Genomic DNA, 20,533 nt, shown 5'->3' on the forward strand with positions numbered 1-20,533 from the left:
ACCCTATATTAGACTTTGGCCATCTTGCTTCCGTAAGGATCGGAAAGAGGAGGTTGTTCTAACTAGACTATGCATTGGTCACAGTTTTTTAATTCATCATTTTCTTTTATCTGGAACTAATGCACCAATGTGTAATCTGTGTAACACTCGGGTTACTATAAGCCACATTTTATATTCTTGCCATCGTTATGACTCTCAACAGTGGTACCCTTTTAACCATCTTCCACCCAAGGTTTGTTCATAATGTCAGTGTTATTGGTGATGGTGACACTGTCTACATTGGAAATGTTTTTAGTTTTAAAGGCCATTAATATTTTAATGCTATTTAAGTTTTTTAATTTATACATTAGACCTTTTAATGTGATTCCCTTTAAGAATCACAGTCCATCTAGTTTGATTTGAAGTTAGAAAATGATCATGTCAAAATACTCAGCCAGGACTGGAAAGGCCAACTTCAGGTGAGTACCACTGCTATTCGAACTTCTGTTCCTGTTAGTCATCCTGGCAAGTTATTAAAATTTTTATAGAAGTCTTTTAAAACTTTTATTGCTTGCCATTTTCAAAAAGTGCATAACATCAAGTAACTCAGAACCAGGACTGGAAAAGCCAACTTGAGGTGACTGACAGTTTTCAGACTTACCTGTTAGTCTTCATGGCGAGTTATAATAATTACAATTATATTACAGAAAGTCCTTTACAACTTGTTACTGTAGTTTTTCTCTTGACATTGTAGACTAATGTAAACATTGGTTTTATACTATTTATTTTTTTTCTAAACTTTGTTTTATTTTAATTTCCTTTTATGAATTTTGCAAAATTTACTTTAATTTTAACTTCTTACCAGATGTTAGGTGCAGATAGCTTAGTTGCTTTGTGCTGTAAAATACCAGATCAACCAACCAACCAACTAACTCTTTTACCTAGTAAACATGACATTTCATGGATTTTCTCATGTAATATGCAACAGGTTTCAGGATGGTGTTGATCTTGCAAATTAAGTATTAGTGTAATACATTTGCATTTCATGCAGTTGTTCATCAAGTATACTTGAAAGCTCTATCATATGTTTATTTAATGTATTTTAACACATTTCAGTATGTTATTGTTAAAGTAAACAGATTTAAATGGGTAACGTATTACACATAACATATTTAGTGCAGTTATTCAAGTTCATGTGGAAAATTTTAGGCAGTTGTGTATTTAGTACATTTAACATTCAAGGTGTTGTATATCTGGAACACTTGACAAATTTAAGGGTTGTTCTTGTAATGCACTTCACACCTTCCATATCATTGTTTACTTGGTTGACAGATTTCATGGTGCATATTGCTTCCTTCCTGACTTGTAGTTTGTGGTTATTCGATGTAAGAAATTAAATACTTTTATTCACAAAATGTCAGTAATTATTATATATCAAGGAATGCTAAATGTAAAAACAAGATTTTGTTATTTTTGATATCAAAATGCATAGCTTGGGTAGTAGAGCTGTACTTTAAAGTGGGCACAGTAATTAGATTTATGAAGGTAATTTAATTTACACACACATGCATGGAACTTCATTTTGTTGCTTAATCTCCAGCTATTTAAGTAGGAGTGGAAACTTTACCCAATTTTTTTAAGTGTCAATTTTTATATTTTGATCTAAAAATACTAATATTAAATCTTTCATATTTTTAATTATTGCACTTCTATTTGATGTAAAGAGATCGTTTCTCCATGGTGGACAGAATTCAGATAGCCTATTATTTAACTTTATACTAAGAATAAAACAAAAAAATAACCTGGTGTGATAACTTTGTTTCAGGACCAGAGACTCCACGGTTAATGACCCCACAAATGACTTTGGGAAACCATCTCCGTATGCCGACCCCACTTGGAGCACCTTTGATCCTTTCTCCTCGGCTTTCAGTACCAACATCTAATTCTCTGATCAATGGAAGCGCACCTCCACCATTAATCAATCCTGCAGATGCAGGTCTAATCTACTCTCCATACACAGATTATCAATATGCCACACTTGCATCACCACTGTTGGCAGAGTATCCAGGGCTTGACCCTTCCACTGCTGGTGGGTTTTTTGGTCGATAAGGCTTGTATTTGGTGTAATTCATTCCTGTGGTTGATTATGTTATTTCTTGTTTGTTTGTTTTATAAAATTGTAAAATGCAATGACATCATAAAGACTAGTTACTCACCTTAAGCAGCAGATTATACTTTGATGGTAATAGTCCTGCTTTCTGAGTCTAAACAATTGTTATTTTTTGTTGTTGCTGTAATGTTAAAAAGACATTATTCTTTTTTTAAAGAAATGTTTAAGTTAACCTCTTGATTTGATATTTTTATTTCTGTATTTGTGAACTATAGGTGACAGTTTTCATTGCCTTTTTTAAGTGAATGTTTTTATTTTGCATGAGGGTTGGGTGTGACCTAATTATTAAATGAGCTGAACTATTGGTCCAAGGGTCATGGTTTGTATCATTGTCTCCAAAAAAAACAACAAAAAAAAAACTCACTCTGCACTCTGGGGTCCATGGGTGCATAAGAGTAATGGTTAAATCCCACTATACGATTAAAGTAGCCACAAAGTTGGCAGTGGGTGCTGTTGACTAGCTGACTTCTGTCTAGTCTATCAATTAAATTAGAAAAAGACTAGTGCAGATATCTATTTTATTGTTTTGTGAAGTATGGAAAAAAAATTGCATGATTTTCTTTACTTGTTGTTAGCTCATTTCTTTTATATTTATATCAAGATTGGCTTTGCTTGCTTGAAATTTGGAGGAAAAAATGGGTATTTATTTGTTTTTATTATTAGGTTAAATAGTGTATATTATTTTTGAATTTTTTTATATTTTATATTTCAAGTTATTAAAATTCATAAGAGACTGATTTGAACAATTGTTATTTGCTTGTATATAATGTATAACAAAATTATATGGTTTTTGAAACATCTTTGTATGACAGTGAAAAGTTGCTATAGAAGAAAAAAGAACTAGCAGAAATTTCAATTTAGTAATGTCTCATGAGATGAGTCTAAGGAAAGTAATGTTGTGTAGTTTTTTCATTATTCTTAAAAACTCATTACAGAAAGAATAGAATTTTGTATTTTATTAGTTATATATAATCACCCATGTTCTTTTGACAATTTTGGTTATTCTCAGGGATAAAAATCATTACATTTCAGATGCAGATAGTAAATAGCAGTCAGTCATAGTCATAAATAATCTTATTAGACTTGGATGTAAGTTTTCAATTCTTTGTTGCCTGCTTGTTCTAGCAACTGTAATGCAGGGATTAGGAATGCTGAACATGCATAGTTATCAAGGAAATCAAGGCACATTGGGTAAGCATAAGTGTACTGTATAACAAACCATGCTGAATATTTGTTTAGGAACTACATGTATATGCCTAAAACTGTTGGGCTATTTCATACATTTTATAAATTTCAAGGATTGTTCTCTCACCCAGCTAGTGTCTTTATTGTTTTTCTTTCAACGACAGTTGCTCTTTATAAGATGTTAAGGGCTCATGTATTAACCACTTCTTAATTTGTTGATGTGCTAGAGGTTTTAAATTCTTGCATTGGTGATGAGGAATTTGATGGTAGGCTTGTTTAAAAGTCTTGATTTGGCTTATTTCATTGTTGGTGGTAATGGGTGATATTATCCAAGCTTGTACAAGCCAGAGAACTTAAAAATATGAGAGTGAATAGGCATTTTAACTTTTGTTTCATCAAGCTTTCATATTTGTTTGTGAAAGAATAAGTCCTCGATACAGTGCTGGCATACACAGTAGGTTTAGGTAGCTCTCTCTTGACATATTGACAATTATGTGTTTCAGGGTTGTTTTTAAAAACAGTCAAGACTTCAGCATCTACTTCAAGTGATGTGTGATGAGAATTGTTCTTGCCTACTGTATGGCTTGCATTATGTCTAGGGCTATGAAACTTTATTTTTTATACATATGAAATGTTTACAAGATTTGTTTCAATGTGCATAATAATATTTTCATATGTGAGGCTTGCCATGGCCTGGAAGTTAAGGAACTCATTTTGGTATGTTTGTTTTGGGATCAAAACCTGTTGTTGAACATGCTTGCTCTTTCTACATATCAATCCCATTATTGATAAAGAGGTAGCTTAAGAGTTTGCAATGGATGATATTGACTAGTGCTTTCTATCTAGTTTGTCATATCTAAATTATGAACAATTAGCACACACTTTCGGTAGTTTTATGTGAAATTAAAGTGTGAATCAACACTTTTCTTGTTTTATTTATTTGAAGAACTTAATCTTGATGATGCCCAATTATTTGTTTTTAAGGTTTATATATTAATTTGAGTAATAGTGTTATGGAAAATGTTTAAAGTTAAATTCAGTTCACAGAAGATTTTAAACAATGGAGAAGTTCTTCCATTTTAATAATGTTAATTACTGTAAAGTGATTTGGATTGCAAAGATGCAATTTCAACTGAAAATGTTATTCAGCTAGGTAAAACTTTGTTAGATAATGAAGATTCCTCCCAGTGATATTAGCTTACAAATGGATAAAATTGTAATTAGTGTGTTAATACAACAATTTTATCAGTATAACTTCTTTATTCTTTATTAGAGAATTATAAAAGATTGTGCATATAGATGTTAACTGAAATACTTTGGTATCAATTATAAGTTTAAGGGAATAAATTGTGGCTATTGTGATGTGGAAAGTGCACAGGTAACTTGATTTTGTTTTAACATTCTGTGCAAGTTTAATGAGTGTTTATTGTCTGTTAAGCCTGTTGTTTTGGGTTAGGGGTCAAAAATATCTGCAAAGGTTAATCTGCATGTGTAGCATAAAAGAGAATGAACTCTAAGTTTAAATATGTGAAGAAAAAACTCCTCCCCCCCCCCTCCCTTCCTCTCTTTGTATCATTAAGTAATACATATTGCAATAAGGTGCATATGCAACATATTGTAGTGCAAAATACAAGTTTATGTAATTAGTCTGTGCTATGTGTGACTTTTAATGTGGTCATTTCAATTTATCTTATAACCATGAAATTATAAATGCCATAACTAAATGTACTGAGCTTGTTCTTATGAAGCTTGCAAGTTATTAGTAAACATTACAAGTCTAATACACAAAAATATATTTTTGGGAATGCAAGGTGATCTTAATGTTAGGAATAAAAACATTATCTTATGTTCATATTTAATTTGCATAACATTATGTAGAACTTTCTGAATACAAAATTTTTCAGTAAAACTATTTCCTGTTTTATCTATCTTAACCTTAACTCTGTAGTGAAGTGAGCAGAATGATAAAATGAAAGTTGAAAAATATGAAATAACTCTAAATTATCCTTTATTTCAATAGTCACTGCATATTGCAACAGACATATACTGTTCATCCTTACTGCCAAAGCTAATACTTTTCTGGATATATCTGGTTTTATTGCTTAACTTGGACCCTCAGATTACACTGAAAATTATGATGTAGAATCATAATTAAATTGTTAATATTTTCACTTAGGTGTTTTTACCTAACCTAATAAGTTTATTTTTTTTACATTTTAATTGTTTTTATAACAAGTAAAAAAATACAAAGTAAAAAAAACATATCATACTTGCATCTAGATTTCTCCCTCCATTGGAAGACAAAGCACTATAAACCTACATTTTTGTAACAGTGTTGGTGTTTCAATACTTTATTTTTACTGTGCAGTTTAAAATATAAAATTCTTTCACATAAAAAAAAAACGTCTTTTAAAGTATTGACTTCTAAACCAAGCTATATAAATAGATTATAAAAATTCCATTAGCTGGTCGAACCAAACAAGATGAAACCAAGGCAACAATGAAACTGAACTAGCCTCAAAAGAAATTTAGTAAAGAAAAATACATTCTTTCTATTGGTTATGACAAAAAGTTAGTGTTAAATGTCAGAATTAATGACACATTTTGAGAAACAGGATGTGATAAGAAGGCTTTGGCATGCAAGTATGACTTTCTCATTTGTCTTGGTAAATCAAGAAACTTGGATGCTGTTAAGTTACTCAATGGTTAACAATATTTATACTAAAAATGTGTAATATGTGCCAAACCCAGAAGATCATACAGGGATAGTCAAAATTTAAAATGTAATGCGATAGAGGAGTGAAAATTGAGAATTTGCATATAGTTTTTTTGAAATTGAAATTTGTATATTATTAAAATGTAAATTACACACTAGTTTAATACTAAGTTTATTGATAATAAAGCTGTTTATTAAATTTTGAATGTAACTGTTAAATTGTAACATGCTCATTTTGACCCTAGTCTAAAGCATAGGGTTAAATTAAAATTAGCCTGACTTGTAAGGATGTGGCCACTGATGGCTATTGTTGGAGTATATTGGTATAAATATTCAGCTTACAGTAACAACAGGAAGAGTTATGTAAGGTTTTATAGTAACACCTGCTCTTCTGTTAAGACTATTATTAAATAGTTGTATCAATAATAAACTTTGCTGATTTCTCAGGTTTATTTTGGTTTTAGTTGAGGTCTGAGTGTGGCACAGAAGTTTTGTTTTGTTTCTAGTTAATACTGTAGGAAGTTTAACTTGGAAAAACTCTCCTGTCTAAAAGCTAATAAACTTAGCAAGCTATGTAATAGTCATTCTCTGGATGCAAGCACATTTTAACTGTTAGTATAGGTTACTGACATGATTTATCAATATTTCTATTTATACTTGTGTGTGTGTGTGTGTGTGTGTGTGTACGTACGCATATATGTATATATGCACAAACAGTTAGAAGTGGGAGTGTTTGTTTATTAAAGTTAAAAATCCAATAAAACTATACTTTGTTTTGCTAGTACTAGACTCTTACATAATTCCAATTTATATAATGGATTGAGGGCATTTCTATATATATATATAAAGCTTTTTTCGTGACAATTCGTGCTCAAAAGGTCACAATTATGCTTATTATTGCCAATCAACATGAGTATACATGAATGTGTGGATCAGTTTTGTAAACATAGAAATGTCTAGATTATTTATCAATGTTATATATTTGTGGTTTGGGTTTTGGGGCCAATAGATCTTTAAGCTTAAGAAGAAAAATGTGATTGTAGTGCCTATCAGTATCATAAATATTGTATTATTCACTGTTTGTACATCTTTATCAAATTATTAGTTCTATAATGTGGAAATATGATCATTCTTTCAATAATTTTATTCATAGCAATTGGTTATGAACCTGGGGTGACATATAAGTTTGTTTATTTGTCAACAGATGAACTTGTCTTAAGAATTATGTAATTCTTTGTTTATTGTAGTAAAAAATCAACGATAATTTGAATGGTTGTGAATACGTTTTCATCAAGAGCGAGGGGTTGAGACTGCAACTCGTTAGTGTTAGCAGTTATGTAATAATTCAACATGGATCTTGTTATATTAGTTCACACTTAGTTCAGAGACTAGGAACTAATTTTTATTGACAAATGAAAATTTAAACAAGCAGTAATTCTCTGAGAAAGGTAGAATGAAGTGTTATTAACTGTTACATTGCAAAACATTAAAGCTCAAAATAGTTAATGGAAAATTGACAGTGATTAAACAGTTAAGAACTGCAGTATTGAGTCTTATCAGCTCTCATAGGTGCAGCAGTGGTGCTTACAGTTTGTATGGGAAAGATTGTGTGTATTTCTTTTGTTTATTCATGCACTTTTGTAGTTACTGCTCCTTTTTAAAAATATGAAGTTGTATAGTTTGAGTGTAGGAGCAACAAAAACATTTGTTATGTAATTTAGATTTTTACTTTGTTACAGTGCACAAAAGCATGTTTTATGAAAATGCTTCTTCATTTTATGGGTCTTAAGATTGTTATAAGAGTTTATTTGGTTATTATATACATAGATTCAGTTTTATCTGTATTTAATTTTTTTTTGTATTTGGGGAAAGTTCTAAAACACTGTATTAAGTTTATAGACTTTATATACTTGTGTTTTGCCATATTTTATAGGAGCTTATATACTTGCCAGCTTACAAAATGAAATCATGCAGATTAAAATGTGCAAGAATCAGTAAGTGTAAAAAATGTAATGAATGCTCATAACCGGTGTAACTGTACATTTGCTTTAAAAGTGAGTTCTAGTTACTTAGTTTCTTAGTCTAAAATTCACAGTAGTAAAAGCTACATAAGAATTGTTTGAAATATAGGCAGTAGTATATTAATAGTGAAATTATTTTTAGAATGTCATTGCCCAACACTGTTTCACGCTCTTGTAAATATGCATATTTGTTTATTTAAAAAAGTTACTCCAAGAATGACAGTTATGCAGTTCTATCAATCACGAGTGTCATTTGATAGTTTTATATTGCACAATAAGTTGATGGGTTTTATTTTTGATTTCATATTGTGCAGTCACTTGATGAGGTTGAGTTCATCCTTTTAAGAAAGGCAGTTAATTTATCTGAGCTGAACAAAAACAGTAACTAGCCAAAATATGATTTAATTCAAGTTGTTTTTTAAGGATAGTGAAATTAGTAGGTAAAAGATAATTTGTCAAAAAAATGTATAATTTAAAATAGCCATTTCTGGCATATATGGTGTTGTTTCTAAATATCTTTAGAAGTGCATACATGAAGCCAAACTTTGAATTGTAAATTAGAAAATATCACATTGTGACAAACAAACTATATAGCTACCATTACATGGAATAACCTCCACACCTTTTGAATTCTGATTTTGTAGACAAAATTTTGAGAGTATTGTAAAGTGGTTTGTAAACATAATTTATTTACTACTGGTAAAAAGTGACAGATGTCCCTTGCCGGGACAGTGGTAAGTCTTCTGAGTTACAACGCTAAAATCAGGGGTTCAATTCTTCTCAGTGGACACAGCAGATAGCCCAATGTGGCTCTGCTATAAGAAAAACACGTACAGTTACACATTGATTTAGAAATGTTTTTTTAGTTTATTAATTGTAGCAGTGTACTTCTTGTTCCCCTATTCATTCTAAGATTTGGTTTGCACATCTAAATTGATTTTCTTCTCTTCTCTTGTGGAACTTCTTTCTTTCTTTTTCCATCTCCCACTCTCTTTGTTGAGGATATTGTACTTCATTTTCATGCTTGTGACCAGGAGCTAAACATGTCTCTGGTCAACAGTTGTAACATTTCATATTCATAGGAGTCTTTTTAATCCCCATGTAGATAAAACTTAAGTTCCTGCTAAACCTGCTTACTAATTGCTTTTTGATAACATAGGATATTTTAAGGCCCTAATTCCATAGAGACTGATATGAATCTGGCCAGTTTCTTACATACGTACACTCAACTTCACATTCTGACAGTGAAAGATTATAATATTCAAATATCGCCTCACACCTTGCTTGCTAGCATATCAAATTTTAGTATTTGAATATTCAAAAATTTTAGTTTTTTACTGTTCTCTACAGCATGGCAGAAACACGTATTTGTAGGTCTTAAATACGTTCTTTACTTAAAGTATAACTCTGAAAGTAATGATACTTAGGCTTGTGTACAACTGTAGTGTACAATGAATAGTAGGATTGTGCACAAATCAGTAAAATGAAAATTAAAGTTTGAGCTGTACAGTAAGTTGGGATTTTAACTATTAACTGTTGATGATATGCAGTTGTGGCTAAACAGTATTTGGAAATTACTGAAGTTTCAAGGAAGGTGAAACATGCAAGTTGTATTTTACATTAAAGATAGATTTAGTAAGTAGCAATTTAGTACCATTAGTAATTTTGGTTACAGAAATTAGGATTATAGTAATCAGTAGCTTAAATTATTCATGGATCATTATAAAAGGTTGTAGTATTTTTGATAAACATCAATAACATCAACTGTTATTGGTAGCATTACTGATAAACACCTAATCCACACTATTACTTGATGTAAACTTGAGATAGTTGCTACATATAGTAGTTTGAATCACTTTTTTATAATATTAGAACTAGTAGTAAATTAATGGTGTATAAAAGTAAAGAATATATTTGGTAGTGTATTAAAGTAGACCAAATTAATAATTGTACCTAGTGATTTTAGCTAAATATCAGTTTCATTGTGAAACATAACTTGTATGTGGATAAAGATCATAATTAGTAGTAATTAGGATTTTTTGAAAAATCGGGGTAAGTTCTGGTAGTAACTTGTGTCAGGTGACGGTCAGTTTTCCAAATGTTGCACTCCACACAATGTTTAGATATACCATTCATTTGTAAGTTTAAAATTTTGTTATCAATGAAAGCATTGAATTTCAACATTGTTGGTGATAACTTCATTATTGGCATATTTGGAAATGGTTAAGAAAAACTACTTTGGAACCACCCAAGATTTTGTTATTTGTATAGAGGACGAATCTTTCTTACTTTAATGAAAGTTAATTTTCTCTAGCTTTTCTTAAACTTTTAATGTTTGCTAGCTATCAAATGGTGGTACCCTACTCCTTGCTAATTTTGTTACAAAAATAAATTTCTTAAGATCTGTCTTGTGTTAGTTTCAGACTATTTACATTGATATGTAGTGATATTGCTTATTAATTCTTGAAGAAACTTTTGTAGGTAATACTGAGGAAGAGTGTATTTAGTCTGTTTGTATGTCCAAACTTAAACATATTATACATGTTGTTTACAACTTTGTTTTAAATCTCTTCTTTCTATTTGCATTAATGTTCTAAAACATTCTATCATTTTCACTTGTTCCTTCCTAACAAAATGTTTTATTAGAGTAATTGAAATTCCAAACTGTTCTTTGACTTCAAATGCTAATGTAGACTTTGCACTCATGCAGTGTAAGCCACAATAAATAACTGAGACTGTATTTAAAAGAGAGGAGAGAAAAAAAAAAGAATAATTTGAAGGTCAATACATTGAACTTGCAATGTGTTGAAGACTGGTTTGGAATAATCCAAATGGTAGCAAGTGTAAGCCAGTGAATTCACATAGTGCAGTTCAGCTTATCCTTGTAAGACCAAAGAAAAAACAATAATTGCTGTGATTAAAATTATTGAATAATTATAAAAGTAATTACTAACAGTATCCACTTTGAGATATTTTGTGAATTTGAAAAAGGAAAGGTGTATGTTAACACTTGACGTTTTTTTCCTTGAAACTATATCTTGTTCTATGTGTGCTTTATAAAATCTGACGCTGTATTTAATTATAAAAATAACACTTGCTGATCTATGTTTCATAATCCATTTTTGACTTAAATACAGACTTCTGCTCTTTAACAAAGGTGAATCCAGAATACCAGTAACAAGAAAAACATTCATTATCCAATAACTTTTCCCTGTATGCGTAATAGGTGCAGTGGCAAAGCAGCGAAGACTTTTGGGGGTAAGAGATCACCCGTATACACGAACTGGATCTCTGTCATAGATTTTGTCCAAGGTTGGTTAGAAATTTGTTTGTTGTTTTGTGATAACCTCAAATTGTTATCAACAAGCAATATTATTTTTTCACAAACATTAATATTAAATCATGATTTACAATGTTACATTCTTTTGATATCTTGTCAAAGATGAATATTTTAAGCAAAGCATTACACAACTAAGTAAACCACATGATGAAGACAGTAAATATTTATCCTAGGATTGTTCAGAAGACACTGCTTCAGAGCTAGAAATAACTTAAAGTACCTTCTGTATTGTTTTGTACAAACTCTAAGCAGTTTTGTTGAAAGGTCTCAGTTGTGGCTTTTAAAGCTTGAAGTTAATGGTTTGAAAAGACAACAAAAAATGCCGACTTTGCTAATAAAGATTGCAGTTTATGTATTTCATCACTGACCAAATAGTTTTGTAAGATACATTTTACAAGAGTGGATGTATTATAAAATAAAATAGGTTGGAGAAGAAACGATGGTTGATAGAAAAACAAATGGAACAGACAGACTGGAAATTTGTTAAAGGTAGATAATAGAAGATGAGGGTCAGTTTGGTTTTGGAAGTCATTTGAAACCAAAAGCAGAAGTTGTTAGGAGGAGAGGAAAAGACTGGTGGATGAGAACAAGTTGAGTATTAAATATGGTTGGAACAGCAAGATTTTGGAAGATTGAGGTAGATGAAATAAAAGTTGATAAAGAGAATTCAAATGTGTAATAAACAAAGGGAAGAGAAGATGAGTGAAAGATATGAGAAGAGAGAAAAGATTCAGATTAGAACAAAAATGTCTCAAAAGAGGAGGAGGACAGACCTGTACATAACTTGAATATAAGTGTAAAGTTGAACAAATGAAGTGCCGAAAGAAAAAATGGAGAAAGAATTGTTTATACATGTTTCACAATAAACAAAGATATCAGATAGAAGATTAAGCAATAGACAGGGTTACAGATGTACAGTTAGAGGTACAATTGTAAAAAAAACTAGTGTAAAAATTGGTAAAGAATAAAGGAAAATAACAAATTTGTACAGGATGGACACAGCAGTTAAGAGCAGGTTTGAGGCAAAAGAAAAAGATTCAAACCTTTTATAATTTGACTAACCTAATATCATTCATGTATAACACTGCTGTTACTAACTAATATACATTTTGTGAACTAATCTTCTTGGATGATGTCACATTTGTTGTACTTTGTACAAAAATGGCACTGTGAATTGTTGCAACATGATCATCAAAGCAAAATACTGACTCAAAAATGGAGGGGGTAGTTTGGGCCTAAACTTCATTATTTTATTAATTTTAGTGTTGCGTACACTTGTCGAGAAAAGGTTACTTCATCAGATAACAGGAAAGTATAAGGCCTGCAGGAATGAAAGAGTTTTAATACAAGTTTTATATACTTAGTTCTTCTTGGTGTTATTGATGTTTTTGACAAAAACTACCATACCATTTCAACAAGACATTCTTGTATACACTCAGGTTCATGTACAACTATCATAGTAGCATGTATTTGTAGTATTTGGTATATGTGTCTACTGTGTAAGAGCAAAATAAACAAGAATATTTTCATATCGCACTGACCAAAAAATGTTAAATTAAAACTCAAAGCTTTTGTAACCAAGTATCCCATTATTACAGCTCATTTGTCGTCTCGGGATTTAAATACTTAATACTAATAAAACAGTGTTAATTTAGTAAAATGTTGCAAAGTCAAACTAATGAATAAATTATATACACCTAAAAATCTTGGTACAGAGCCAAACTAGAAATTAAAACCTTGTTAACGCTTGTGAAGTAACTCGGAAATAATTAGTTACAGGTAGAAATAGACTGGAAAATTTAGTAGTTTAAGCATGGCCTTTTTAGCAGTTATTGTGTGTCATATATAAACTGTGTATAACATAGCAGAGGAAATCATAACAATATTTGAAAACATTAAAAAGTTAATCTTTCTACTCAACAAAATACCTCTGATAACTTTCTTTTTCTAAATGTGACTCTGGATCAAGTTGATCATAATGTAGATTTATGACCATAACTACTACTGCTATTGTAATTAAAACCATTTTATTAATATGTGTGGTGGAGCAGAAAAAGACAAAACTTAAAACTGTGCAAAAGAATCACAATTAACTCTTCAATTCATTCCAACTAACATGATCTTTTATTTTTTTTTCTCTTTGAATCTTGTTAACCCAGCTTCACCACACCACCACTCCATGATTTGATCGCCAAGACTAACCCTCCCTCATCTGATGCTTTCAAACAAGGCACACAAGCTGCCAGCCAATCCACAAGCCAGTTTAGCACGGTCAGTGCACCTTATCTTCTTTTGACTTGATTGTCAAGATTAGCCACTAACCAACTTCCAGTACTTGGTGTGCTTAGCCAGCTAGGAAAACTCCTTCAGGTGGCTCTTCCAGGGTGGTAACGTGTAGTTTTTGTTTCATGTTTGTGTTACAAGTACATGTTAACTTTGTGTTCTAATTTCAGATGACTCTAGATTAGTACTTTTATTCTAACTGCTTCCACAACTCATCTTTAAAATCTAAGATTACATTAACAGCATTTGCTTTTTTTTTCATGCACTAACTGTCATATTACTTGGGTCATAAGAGATAAGGTAAATATATAGTTTTAGCTTGGACTATTGTTTGCAGATATTTTACCAAGGGCTATTAGGAATCAATGCGAGACTTACAGAATGAAACTTTCACCAAAACAAATTTAGGTTTTTGTGTAATATTGGCTAAATTGCATATTTGTACTTAACAATGTAAATATTGGTAGAATTGGTATGATTAACATGTTTTTAACTAAGTTCAAAATACATTATTTAATCTTTCTCGCCTTGCATTTTTAGTTTTATAAATAAAAACAGTTTCCAAAATTTAAAATCCTTGGTGAAATTCTTGCATTAAATATCTTAGTTTAAAGTACCTGACTTGTAGAAATTGTATTTGTTAATAAGTGAATCTGGTTTGTTTTTTTAAGTTTGTGGTATTTTATGGTATTTTTTTTAAATAGTGAAATTGTTTCAAAAACTTCATAAAATTTTCTACAAAAAATCAGTGCAGCAAAATATAAAAGAAAGAGTTCTTCAAAGTTATTCTATAAGCTGAAAAATTAAGTTGTTTTTTTTCTGTGAATTGTCCAGCAGAAGCCTTTTTATAAGCTCAGACCGACATCACAGAAATAGTTTCGATAACCATGAGGAAGCCTCTTATCAGATGTATGTAATAGGGGAAGGGGAATTATTTTATCATTCCAACTTTCTGAAGATATATAAACAGATATGAGTTAGATTCAGCATTGAATGATTAAAATTAATTCAAGTTGGTGATAAAACTACAAAGTTTTTGAATATTCAATAATATATTGAAAGTGGACTGAGGTGAAAGCCTTTGTCCCCTAGTAACCAGTGGTGTGGAGAAGTATCCCCTTTTGGTTTAGAATGTGGCAGCTTCTAGCACAACTGTTATTGTAAGTTTTGTGGAATGGCTTTCATACTTTAAACATTTGTTTGATAGAGTGGAATTTTTTATTTTGTGTATAGTTTCCATCTTCTTTTTTTTTGTTGTTGATTACCAGATGAAATTCACATCTAAGGGTCCTCCTTCAGTTGTAATGTTATATTTATTCTCCAGGTAACAATGATTATATGTACAAATTTCAGTTCACGACTACTGAGAATAATAGAATTTATAGAGGCAGAAGTAACTGTGTTAGTGAAATATCTTGATCGCTTTTATACTTAAAACACTCAAGTCTTAACATTTAACTGCTAGTTGGCAAAACCCATGGGTCACAATGAGGAAGTAACATTTTTGTTGCATATTACAAATGACGTTACTGGATAAATTTTTCACCACATTACCTCTCAGGTGGATCAGTTGTAAATCATTTTTCTGGACATTTGATTTCCTTTTGCTAAAAACAGCAGTTGCATAAGATTACTTAAAATACACACAGAAAATGTTTTGAGCATAACTAAAAAGGAATCTTTCAAAACAATTTGTACTTAAGTGTGTAATTCCTTTTAGATATTGTTATTCTGTTAGTAGTTTTCAACTAAGAACATGCAAAAATTAAGGATTTTTTAAATCCTTTTAATAACTTCACTAAATGTGTGTGTTGTGGTATCAAGATAAATATTACCAGTTTGAAATAGGCCATATTACTTGGATTCAGTGGTATGTTGTGATTTGTCAAAGTATACATCAATTACAATATTGCTTCTTGCTTCTTTACATTTTGGGAAAACCTTACTTGCTTAGAACTTTCAACTGACCAAAAATTTGCACAACACTTTCTTTACAAGCAATAAACATGTTTATTAGCATGAAGTATAGCTGACTAAAATTACTGTGATGTTAAATTCAACTTTCACAGTATGGCATGGGATTTATTAGCACTGTGGATAGTGCGCAATTTGGTTTATTGAAACTGTTTTACAATTGAAAGTAACTGCTTTTCTGACATGTTTTTTGTTCATAATTAGTATGTACTTCAAATAATAGATCACTTTACTAGTACAATTACAATTCCAGACAGTATGCCAAATAAAAATTAAGAATGACTTAGAACTTTGCCTGCCTATCCAGTTTGTTTTTGCATTTAAGATAATGTTAGAAAGCCTCCAGTTTATTGACAAAAAGATTAAAGACACAATTAACAAAATATTAGAATAATCAGTAAAAAACAACTTTAAGTATGACTGCTGAATCTTGATTGTCTTGTGTAATTCTAGTTGTATAGCAACATTTAAACTATAATGACCATAAAATAAGTTTGCAACAATTGGGGGGGGGGAAAAAACATACTGGATTAGTAATAATATTTTTCCATCATTAAAAGCTATGTAATGGAAAGTTAGTTTATTAGGAATAGTATCAGTTTATGGATACATGCTTGAAGTTCATAATAAGGCTAGCATGATTTCATATATGAGTTTATAGTTACAATATTCACTAGTATGGAACATATTTTACTGCCAGAGGAAAAAAATAGAAAGCACAATTATTTTTCTCGCTTGCACATGTTATTCCTAATGCATCAAAATAGACAATTTTTAAAGAAAATGTTCATATGTCACTGACCTTTCTTGCATTTCATTATTACACTTGAGTACAAACATTTTCTTTCAAAAATAATTTTTAGTTTTCCACATGAGAGAAGTAAAGAATACTTTTTACTATTGTTTTGAAGGTTACATTTTGAAGAATCTCTCTCACTTTGTTGTTTACCTGTGTGTTTAGCATTTGGTTTTGACAGTTATTATCCTTAAGAGTGAATTGTTTTTTGTGGCTGAGGTTGTACATTTTTGTTAGAACTTTGTACTAGAATCTCTCTTCCCTTCCTGTGCCATGATGTGGTTTTGTTAGAACTGTTTAAGGCTGTTAAGTGTTCATTGTGCCAAACTTTGCGATATAAGTTATAGCAACAGCAATACATATGAAGTTTTAAAAATAATATTGTATTCACATCATAACCTAGAGGTTATTAAGATGTGTGCATGTACTTGTTTTTACTATATAGCTCACACATAAAGGTACACAAGTGTACTAGTATATAAAGAATTTTACTAAAGTTGTTTTAGTTTTCTTGATTGTATTTCTTTGTAATAAAGTTAAGTATTGCACTTCTTAGAAGTGTAAACAAAACAACTGTTTGTGAAAATGTGTTAAACAAGTATGGATTTTCCTTAATAGAAGTGGTACACTTGTGTTTGTAATTTTTCTTAATATATAGTCTAATTCATGCACTGTTACAATAATATGAACATAAGATTGCCACAATTATTTGATTATTAAAAGGTTCACAACTGCTAACTAAGTTACATGTTGGTGAATTTTTTCATAGTGAAACTTCTTTTAAATAATGCACTAAACCTTACCCAGCATTTAAAACTAAAATGGTTATACTTAAGTATGCTGTGAGTTATAAAAATTATTTTCTTTAACATTTTTTATTTGGAATTTACAAGAAATGTGGTGTTTTAAATGATCTGTGTGTAATACTCGAGAATTGTTGTAACATCTTTTTGTTACTCTGTTTAGACATTTGGATGTTTTTATAGTTAGAATGTGGTAGGAGTCTCAAAATACAGATGAAATGTGTATATAAATTTATACAACAGTTATTTATTTGTAATAGTTCTCAATTTATTAGCAAAATATAGAAATTCAAATTTCTTTTGCATAAAGATCTGATTAAAATCAGATGACTGGTTTTACATACTAAAACTTTTTTTCTTAATTTTCTTTCTGTTGTGGGGGGGGGGACACTGAATGTCAACTTTTTACACATTGTAAAATTGGGAAGAGTAAGGTTTAGTTTTATTTGTCCAATGTAACTGATGCAGCAACTTGTGTGAATTTCATAGCCATTCATTAGTACTGGTTGAACATCAGAATTTAGTTATTTTGAAAAATATTTGTAACAGGTTGTTACCTAACAGAGATATCTCAGTGGTGTTAATAGAAGAAGTGCTATGTTAGTACAGTTGCAAGTTTTACAAAATGTTGAGACTTAAGTGCCTTCTAATGTTTTGACTTAACTGTTTTTCAAGAATGTATTTTTACTTGTTTTTCATGTAACATTCTCTTTTTCTGTAAAGATCAAAATACCTCTAGTTTTGTAGCTGTTCAAGTTTATAAGTTGTGGGTATTTGTAACCACAACTTTCTTGTACTTAAACATTTATTTGCTGCAATAAAATCTGTTGTACACTTGAGTTGGGAGCAGTGTCCATGATTTTTCAACTTCAGTAAATGTAGCTTATAAATGTTGACGTATCCTGAATATTTAATGAAACTTTTAAAAAATTAGGAGTCATGCTTTCTAATATACTAATTTAATGTTGTTAGTCTAAAAATATTCTTCAGCCTTTATTTGGAGATGCAACTTGTTCACCAAAATGAATTGGAATATAAAGGAAAAAATAAGTGATGTGTTTGAAAAGTAATGAACAAAAATATGAACTTGTACAGAACTTTATAAAAACAAAATGACAACGTGATATTAAGATAAAACTAGGTTTCAGAAGTTTTATCTTAATACTATAAAACTCATGGCACTTCTGATATAATGCCTCAACACTGTATGGTATGGAAGAGTCAAGTAGAATTGGATAGAATCAGCTGTCTAGATGTGGAAAATGTTTGAACTTTTGTTAGACAAATGGACATAAAACTCCCCAGTTACCTGAAATTTTAGGATTCTTGGCTATGAAGCTCGTCAGCTATTTAACAGTGTTCCTAAAATATAATCTAATTTTAATTTCTGTTCATTTCATTAAATATTTTAAGTTCAAAACCATATTGATTTTATTTTGTGGGGCTGTTTAATATATAATAATCTTTGTTGTGAACTTAAAACTTCCTGTATGAAACTAACAGTGCAGTAAACTTGAGAAATGATGCAAAACAAATACTCAAGTTTATTGAGAAAAATGGGAAGAAAATAGTTGCCTATTAAAATAGTTACCAATCTTTTCAGGTGCAAAAGACTTTTTACTAAAGTAAATTAATAATTTATAAACAAATTTACAAAGGCTTTTAAGATCAATAACCTACAATTATTTATGAGGAGAGAGGTTGACAGATCATTACAGTATTACATTGGAAAAATTTTATGAGTATTATGTTTAATTTTTAACTGTTGTCATATTCCATGTAATTTTCTTAACTCATTTAATGTTTCATATATTAAACTTATGCATTGTTATAGAATACTAAACACACTTTTATCTAATACTACCCAAGACAGATTTAATTATCTATTTAATCAATTGATTCAATAGGTTGGTGACAGAGTTGTATTTACCAAAACTGATGTAAATAATACATGGATTCATCTTTGTTACTGTATATTAAAATGTAATAAGTAAATTTGTGCATGTTGTACCTGTAAGGTAAGCATAACTTCAAATATTATTAGCCAGAGTTCATCTCAGATGGCTTGTATGGGTATTAACAATTTTACCAAAATAAAATTGAACAATGTTTCGACCTTCTTAGGTCATCTTCAAGTTAACAAAGAGAGAATTTGTACCTTACTGTTTCCAAGCACAGGTCTTAGGGATGAGATTGTAAATGGGTACAGGATTGTAGGGAGCATTGCAGTTGGATGTCAGGTTATTAATTAGTATAGGTATAAAGGTGTTCCTTTATATTGGTGTAATTTTGGTATTAGTTGCTGTACAAGTAGGACTTTGATTTTGCATGTTTCCTAACTTTGTATCTGGGTGTTTTCTATGGTTGTGTTGTGTTTGATTTGCAGTGCATAAAAACGTGTTTTTGTGTGTTTTTTGAATCTGTTTTACGCTTTTTTTTGCTTATTTCTCCAATATAGAAGTCATGGCAGTTGGTGCATTGTATTTTATAAATTATGTTGCTGTTGTGTTTGTCAGTGAAGTTTTTACATAGTATGGACTATAGTTTTGTACCTGTTTTTGACTAAATTTGGTGTTTACTGGAATGTTGTTTTATTTGGAGATTTTCTTCCAAATGTTGGTTATTTTTCACTGATGTTGGGAACATGTGGTATGCAGCAGTATAAGGTTTTGTAGTTTGTTGTATCTTGTGATTTATTGTTGGTCTAGGGGTGTGCATATAATTGTTTCTACGTTTTTTGGAGGAAATTTGTTATTGTTGAAGTGTTTTATTTTGTTGATTTCAGTGTTATTTTTATCAGGTGAGCATAGTTTTGTGGCTGTGTTTATTTAGTTTCTTAATATGTTGAGTGTTTGTTTTGTTTCATGTGAGTCCTAGGGAATGTATAATCCAGTGTGGGAGATTTTTCTGTGGATTTCTGTTTTGAATTGTGTATCATTTATCATGATCTTAAGGTGGAGAAATGCTCTTTGGTTAGTTTTGTCCTGTTCACAGGTGAATTTAATGTTAGGGTGTATTGAGTAAACATGATTGTAAAAACTAAGTGTGTATTCTGTAGACGTGAATCCAGCGATTGTATTGTCAACATACCTGTACCAGTATAGTGTAAGGCTGAATTGACTGCTTGAATCTCCTGAGATACATTTTTTACTTCAAGTGGGTTTCTCATCATCACATTAGCAAGAGTATTTACTCTGTATGTGCAGAAGTAGCTTTATATACAAAACGTTTTCAGAAGAAAATAATTTAAATACACCATCAAAGAT

At 30.4% G+C, this 20,533-nt stretch overlaps 1 protein-coding gene across 2 annotated transcripts; it reads left to right on the forward strand.

Annotated features, from left to right (window-relative positions):
- The first annotated feature begins 1,311 nt into the window (after positions 1-1,311).
- On the forward strand, positions 1,312-18,106 carry LOC143223524 (protein held out wings-like). 2 transcript variants are annotated; one of them, XM_076451603.1, is made up of 4 exons: positions 1,340-2,068; positions 3,275-3,340; positions 11,298-11,383; positions 13,571-18,106. In XM_076451603.1, exons 1-3 carry the CDS (start codon positions 1,825-1,827, stop codon positions 11,369-11,371), a joined length of 384 nt encoding a protein of 127 aa, XP_076307718.1. In that variant the 5' UTR covers positions 1,340-1,824; the 3' UTR covers positions 11,372-11,383; positions 13,571-18,106. The 2 variants fall into 2 exon arrangements, with proteins under 2 accessions (XP_076307719.1, XP_076307718.1); XM_076451604.1 differs by lacking the exon at positions 3,275-3,340 and having other exon boundaries at positions 1,312-2,068.
- Positions 18,107-20,533: the final 2,427 nt, after the last annotated feature.

This window comes from Tachypleus tridentatus, chromosome 8 (assembly GCF_004210375.1).
Source record: "Tachypleus tridentatus isolate NWPU-2018 chromosome 8, ASM421037v1, whole genome shotgun sequence".
Classification (NCBI taxonomy): Eukaryota; Metazoa; Arthropoda; class Merostomata; order Xiphosura; family Limulidae; genus Tachypleus; species Tachypleus tridentatus.